Source organism: Bactrocera latifrons, unplaced genomic scaffold (genome assembly GCF_001853355.1).
Source record: "Bactrocera latifrons isolate USDA-ARS-PBARC rearing strain unplaced genomic scaffold, ASM185335v1 scaffold_65, whole genome shotgun sequence".
NCBI lineage: Eukaryota > Metazoa > Arthropoda > Insecta > Diptera > Tephritidae > Bactrocera > Bactrocera latifrons.
In genome coordinates, this window is record NW_017537323.1 from 1,264,410 (window position 1) to 1,272,231 (window position 7,822).

Sequence of the window (7,822 nt, forward strand, 5' to 3'; positions counted from 1 at the left end):
ATCATTATATGTTTGCCTTCATATCCTCTCTCTATGTCTCTCAATCTCTCCATCTCACTCGAACACAGGACATGCGACGTTACATTGCATCGCGCAACCAACGCTCCATGCGCTACATAGATAATCCAACAGAAGACACTTACATTAAAGCCTATAATGASCATCACGAATTCATTTCACGTCAACGTGCACGACGGGCGACGAAGGCTGAGCAAGCACGGAAATTGCCGACTGAGCCACAGCTGGTGAAATTTGAAATTAGCGATGCTCTAGAACCCAGTCCCGAGGTAATGGAACTCATACGCCAACATCGCAGTCGAGAGGAAAAGCTAACAACAGCGACAAGTTTCACCAATGCGRATGAGAAAAATAGCACAACTTCGGCAAAAGACTCTCTGAAAGCGAAGACTAAGATAACCACAGCAGCACCGAAACGTTCTTCACGAGGTGCACGGGCAAGGATTACGCCCAACAAACGTACAAAACGCGCAGCACCTAATACACCAATAAATCGCCAGTCATTCAATTTTCAAGTAAAGCTAATACCTTTCGACATTTCCGAAGCACGTGAGCCCGATGAACAAACAAAGGCACTCATAAGACGTATGCGTAATCTGGAGCTGCAAAAGTTAAGTAACAATGCCGCTGTCAGCACTGTAGCTCCAACAGTGATACGTGTGCATCGAAATGCGCCCGCAACAGGTATCGCAACCGCACCACTACCAACCTTCAATCCGAGTAAATACTATCGACCAAAAACAGGCAAGCTCTTCATGAAGCGTAAGGGCAAACGCGTCAAGCGCTCGGCACCTCAAATGATACGCTTCGAGTTAGARGATGCGCGTGAACCGAACGAAGCTATATTAGAACAATTACGTTTGGTTAGASAAAGTCGCAAAGATGCTAAAGCTATCGATCAACAAAACACTAACGAAGGTAGTTATGATATTATTAATAAGCGAGAAGCCCGTATGGATACAAAGAAAGCCCAGCCGGTTGAGCTGCCTGTTAAGAAGGACGTTGACGAAGGTGACAACGATCAGAGCAACGGCGAAAGCAAGCGTACATTTGTCTATAAGGAAGCACCCATCGTGAAGGCAAAAAAGTCAATTAGTTCGCTGCCCGTGGAGGTGCAAAAGATCATCACACATCTTATGAAAGATCATGGCGCTGGTGGTGGTGGTGGTGCCGYTGGTGGTGGCAAAGCTTATGTGAAATACATACCAGCACATATGGTCGACTATCGTCAATTGAAATCCCTTTATGGTGCGAAGCTCGCCTTACCGCCGACCTATAGCCTTGGTAGTGGAGGCAGCAAACTATCCCCCGCCTCCTATATAAAATACATACCACCACATCAGAAGGGTGAACAATTACAGGTGCAAATCCATCCAGTGCCGGTTGTTGAAAAGATCCGTTACATATATACGCCTGTCGCCGCCGCACCGGTCGGCCATGGCTATGATGGTAACGCACATGCAGCGGTGACTGTTGAGGAACAAGCGGCAGCACACGCTGCTGCTACTCACGCGGTACAAGCAGCCTATGCTGGTCAAAATGTACATGCCGTAGCTGAAGCTCAAGCTGCTCAGGCGGCCCACGCCGCCAATGCAGCTCAAGCTCAACATGCCGTGGGTGTCGCACACGTCGCTGAAAACTACGGAGCTAAAGCTATCGCAGGGGAAGGAGGTGGCGAAAGTGGCGAACAAGAGGGCGGTGGTGTCGCACATCCCATTGTAGTCCAGGAAAATGCCRGTGCTGGTCATCAAGGACTGCAAGCAGTGCACCACACATATGCAGCCGATGTGTCGCATGCATTGCAGGAAGAAGTACCCGCTGCGGTCGCTATCAAAGCTATACACTTTCGACCCTCGAAGCCCGATCCTCTGCTCAACGARAATAAACTGACAGAAGCCGCTGCGGTCGAAGCAGGCGGATATGGGGAAGGTCATRTTAGCTATGGCGGCGTTCATGGTGGCAATGGAGGTGGTGAGCAACAAATTGTAGCGGTATATGCAGCTGCTCACGCAGGCGGCCATGYCGAAGCGGCGCCTCAATACATCGAAAACTATAAATATGAAGTAGGCCAAGTGGCAGCYCAGCCACAGAAAGAAGCCGAAGTACCGCTGGTCAAAATCGAATACCATGGCCCTGCAGATGATATAAAACAGAATTTCAAAGAACTACCCGAATTCAAACAACTCTCCACATTAGTCGGCAAGTCAACCGAAGATCAAATACATGGTTTAACCTATCTCTTGGCTAAAGAGATGCAGAATAARCTCAAGCTGCAGCGTAAAAAGCTGTACATTGCAGTTGGTCCCGGTTCACACACCAATACCGCACCCATAGTTTTCCCGCACGAGCAACAACAAGTAGGCGAACTGAAGCAACAACAAGTTCAAGCTCATGCTGGTGGCATTCATGGACGTCTGATCGGTATGGCCAAGTCCAAAGAATATATACCTATTGTGGAACAAGGTCCTGCGGCCGAGCAAAAAGAAAACACCGGTGGTGGTGCTGAAGGCGGCGGACATAGTCCCGTGCAGCATGTTGCCATCCCTGCTCCAAAGCAATACGTAGCCATTAAAGTTGAACCAAAAGCCCCACTGCCGAATTCATTCGTAGAGTATGGGCTCTCACCAAATTATCAGGGCATCAAAGGCGCTGAAGGTGGCGTAGGTGCTGAATCTGGACAGAAAACCAAATTGTTAGTGGAACAAGTGATACATCATCCGAGATTKCAGTATAAAGGTGGCGCTGGAGCTGACCATGCGAAGGCAATTGTGGCTGAAGCGGAGCAAMATGGCAGCGGGGCATCTAGTGAGCAGAGCCTAACCTATGGTGATGGGGTGAGTTTAACTAAAGCATTGTTAATATGGTATTTTAAGAAAATTTTCAGCTTCAACGGTTTGAAGTACATTCACTTATCTACTCATCAAACTTGTTCGAAAGATTTAGTCTTATATGAAACTATTCTGTATATTTAAACTGTGATCATATCATCGACTAGCTCAAGCTAGTTCCGCTTCGAAAGTAAGAACGCATTTTTTCACATTTTCATATATATTTCGTGTTTTATTAATATTTYGAAGTCAGTGATAGGAAGGGAGAGAAGAAAACATTTTCACAATCTGTTTGACGAGAGTACCGCATAGTCGAGGGCCGCATTTTAGAATATTTATTTTACTGGTCAAATTCTGAGGCTCTAAATTTTGTCTTTGAAGAGATAAGAATCGGTCGAAACCCGATACTTAGACATAGGATAATATTCACATCGATACCATCTCACGAACACTGACAAAGCAGTACTTTGATCATTCCATCTTAGAGTTGTTCTGTCAAATATTTAATCCTTTTAAACCAAAAGATGGACCAGAAACAAAGGCATGTGACAAAGCACATATGATGTAATACGACAATAATTGAACAAGCTACTCAATGCTGAAGGAAGAGCACAAACAGACCGAACTAAACTTCCGAAACTTCCGATGAACTCAGACAATTTATGGTTGTCTATATGTTATGGATTGAATAGGGAGGTTTGGTGGAGCCAAACGTACATAGAACAACTCAATGAGGTTGAAAAAATAGAAAGAAAATAAATGGAGAACGGCGCGAATAAAAAATAGCTTAGCATTGGGCTTGATGAGCTCAGCATCATCTATCTGTTGGGAAGCTGACAGAATTTTGATGCAATTGGCGGTGTTTGTTTCAGTATTGTTGTAAAAACAGTTRCTGTAAGTATGTGCGTTCCTGCTAATGTTAATGCAGYTGCTGCCGYTTTTTTATGCCACCWCTGCTCTTAGCATACCCAGCACGTRTCTGAACAGGGTTGTCATTTGATTGGTTGCCTGAAAAAAGAGGCGAAGAAAAGCCAGACATTCATTAACGTCCYGGGTGGTAACCAAATTAAATCTWATACATCCACTCATTAAATTTCGAGAAAMCTAAKAATTTTCCACCCCTGCTGCCCAATGTCACTTCAGTTGGAGCACTCAAGCCGTGGAACATATGCCGTCTCATCCGAAAGTAGGATGAGTATTTGCAGAGGCTTTGTCCTAGCGTCGCGACATCCTTAGCGCATGCTCCACATTCCGCCGAATCTRATTTTCCAAGATTTGGAAAGAGGGCTCTTAAGTGTTAAGTTTCCTTTTTCTTAGTAGTAAGCGGTTTTTGATCTGTCCACCATCAACACTACCCCAAAGTAAYTTTTAGTATACTTTGTGTTGCTAGTTTTCCAAGACCTGAGGAGCTCTTCTATTGTCAATTGTGTCGAACAACTCTTCAATAAGCAGAATGATCTTGAGATTTTGTTTCCTTCTATGCCTATAAGACGCGGGAACCCAGGTGATATTAACTAAGTTACCAAYTGAGAGTCTAATTATGACCCACTGGCATACTTGCCGCTATTATAGCCTTCACTGCCGCCTGGCTGTGCACTAAAAGATTCAAGGTACTGCTGATTAGAGCGGAACTCTGCTTGGCACCCTCTGTTCTTTAAAGACTGAACTTTAGTCATTTCATTTGTAAATACCTTCTGCGTATGGATTATTCTACCCTGTGATCCATCGATGAAAATAAAGATGTCCCTGTTGGAACTGTTGGAACTGTCAGAACGATTGGTCCAATCTTCCTCACTGGGGAATGTCAACGATGGGTTTAATTCCACATGCGCCTTCATTTCTCGATGACATTGCCAGTTTAGCACGACTTCCTTAACAAGATCGAGTATCATAGCATTCCTCCAATGGCTAAAGTCAGTATAAACTGATTATAATCTATCGTTTCTAAGATAGGACTCTCTCTCTCTAAAGAACACTGTATGACACAAGCTACTTACAGGAAGAACTTTGACTGCACGTTACAACAAACACAACATACTTTATTCGAACTCTTCGAGAATTTTCATATACTACATTTACCCAAAAGTCTTCGAGGTCCTTCTTCGGAAAACTTTATTCGAGCTGTTCGAGCTCCTGAAGACTCGAGACAATTTTCATACATTTGCCCAAAAGTCTACTGGTTTCCAGCTTTGAACTTACTTATTTATCAGCACTGATCAAAAATCAGTGCAAATACATACTTGAATGGCAACCCTGTTCAAAAACTGTTCATCGTATAAAGTGTAGTTGTTAACTCGTCTTTAAAACATCAACTCTACGCTTACAGTCTCTAACTTGCCTCATCCTTATATGGGCTTCTTTAATCCATTACTTACTGCCTCACGACGTTAGTTCACATTTTCTTATAACCCGCAGTCGAAGTTGCTTTTAGTCTCTCACTCCCACTCTCACTCACTGCCATCGAACTTCATTCAAATGCATTTGGCGCGCAKTTTTACTTTGGCAAAAGTTTTTCGAGCGTATAATGAATACTCAAATACGAAACTTAAATGGTATGCGTGTATAATAGGAACTCCTGCAACTCCCTTGGAGTTGCTAGTCATTTTTATCAACAAACTACTGCCGCTGTCATTTTACCGTTCAGGGYACCTTGAGCTTAACGAAGCCACCCTGTATCCACCTTTTCAGTATTGCTTGGCTCATTGCTTAGCACATTTAAATTCACAAGCTTAATACAAACCGCTTTTGTTAGTCTGTCGAACACACACTCAGTGACTCACACTCGGCTCTACACAACGCCCGGAGTCTGTGTGTCTTTTCGATTTTCTTCARCTCCTGCTTATCCACAGCATTCTGCGTTACAAGCGCTCTTTGCATATAATCGACATTGAAAATGTTTGTCGAACTTGAAAATTATTCGATTAAGTGCATTACCGGCGAGACATGGATCCGCAATCATGACAAAAGCTGATATTATATGCAGGCAGCTTTAAATATGTGCTTGCATGAGTATGACTATAGGCGCCTAGACAAATACAAGTTGTGTTGTACACACCCCTACAAACATAATCTTTCTGCACGTCCAGCCCAGCCGCTACAGGCTTATACTTGTACGTAAATCGAAGCACATTGAATGAAAACTACTTGTAAGTTAACGCTGTACTAACTTACAGCGGCATCGAGAACCCTCTCACTCATTTGTTATACCCGTGCGTCATACTAAAGTAATCAAAGCGTTASGTAAGCCAACTAAAACCACCAACAAGACAAATCGCATACCGACATGTACTTCGTGCAGCTAAGTCTCACACCCCATAGACTTCAGCACGTTTCACAACCCAATCAGCTGTTCGCMGTACTCACGCTCCACTCCGCCGCTCTCAATTTACGCTTCCGTCTCTAACCTCTGCRCAGCAAATCGTTACGCAAACTAACTAACGCACACAGCGCCGTGCACAAATACTTTGCTGGCATTATACTGCTTATGCGCCTAAGTGTATGCCATGCACTAGTACCATGACCACCTTAAAGGTAAACTCAATGAGTCTGTCAACCAAGCCGTCGTCATAGTGCGCTTGTTGTGTGTGCTCACTCCTGCCACGCTTTGCTAGTTTCAAGTTTGTTTTTATTGTTGTTATATAGTGGTATGTTTACGTATTTGTGCTGCCGTATCTACCGTATCTACTACACATTAACAAACAGTTTGAGTTTGCTTGTAATCCCTGGAGTTATGCAATGGTTTTCAACTTACTCCTCAATATATTGACTACGCTACTCCAGTCTCYGCTCGGCTGCCACGTTCCCCTCTGCTATTATCGGCTATCTTACTTGAGAGCTTACCACTCCCGTTACGTAACCATGTATTGGCGTTGTCGCTGTTTTGCAGGTTGTTAGTGGCATGTTTTCCCCTTTAAGTACTCCATTTTTTGTGTGTTCATTTATGTGGTGCTTGCTATAACGGTGCGCATATGTAGGGTTGTGTTTGCTGACTGGTTATATGGCTTACAGGAGTTTACGCAAAACATGTGTTTGGAAATTTTTAATTTTTATTTTTATTTTTTTGAACTGAGTGTTGATGACTACTAACAAAGCGATCGGAATAAATACCGGAGGGGATTAAATTTGAATGCAAGCATATATGCAGCATGTACACTTATGTGCAAATAATATTAAGCGGAGCAATGAACTTTCAGTCTAAGTTTTTTAGCTCTAGTAAATGTTGTAGTAAACCCATGGAACTAGAAGTTACTGACTAACATTTTAGACAGCTCACAAGTTAGGGCATCGTGTTTTTTCATTTAGGACAGGTATGTGACTAGGTTAAGGTTGGTGTCACTGCTGTTCGGAATCTGCGCTGAGATTTCTTAGATTTCAATTTAAGACGATGAAGTAATGAGGAAAGTACAGCGCTTTGGCACGAATTTCAGCTTGATTTATAATATATAGTATATAAAGTATAGAGCTGTAGTGTGAAAGACGATAAATCCGTATCATCGGTTCTTCGAGAGAAAATTATTCACTTACTTACTTCAACCAAACTGTYTTTGATGTGAATGTAATGGTTGTTCGTGTATAACTTGTGGATTTTCTTTGCACCAGCGTTTCGTTTGTTTCCTCAAATGAAAATGAAACTCATCAGCGGAGATGATTTTCTTAAAAAAATTTCAATCGGTGAATGATTATTTTGATAAGATTACCTTAAATTACTGTCCGGCTATATATAGATCTATTAGTCCTAAGTACTGCCAGATGAGGGGCTCAGTTTAATTTAAGGAGAAGAATTCGTCACACGTTTAAGCGAACTTTAACACCCACTTGATGTCCACGTTTCATACTTCGTTCAGTCCTWTGAACTCCGAAGCCTCTAGATACTTGAGTAGAGCTCGAGATAGTGCTGGACAAAGCCATAGGAGGTACTCCAGCGTCTCTCTCATTTAATTTCTCTGTACTTTCAATCGTTATCACTTATGCCCATC

At 43.1% G+C, this 7,822-nt stretch overlaps 1 protein-coding gene across 1 annotated transcript in view; it reads left to right on the plus strand.

Annotated features, from left to right (window-relative positions):
- Positions 1 to 7,822, plus strand: part of LOC108975438 — a 92,947-nt gene that overhangs the window by 42,668 nt on the left and 42,457 nt on the right. The window contains exon 2 of the mRNA XM_018943921.1: positions 69 to 2,852. Within this exon, the coding sequence (XP_018799466.1) occupies positions 69 to 2,852 (2,784 nt within the window). The remainder of the gene's footprint in view (positions 1 to 68; positions 2,853 to 7,822) is intronic.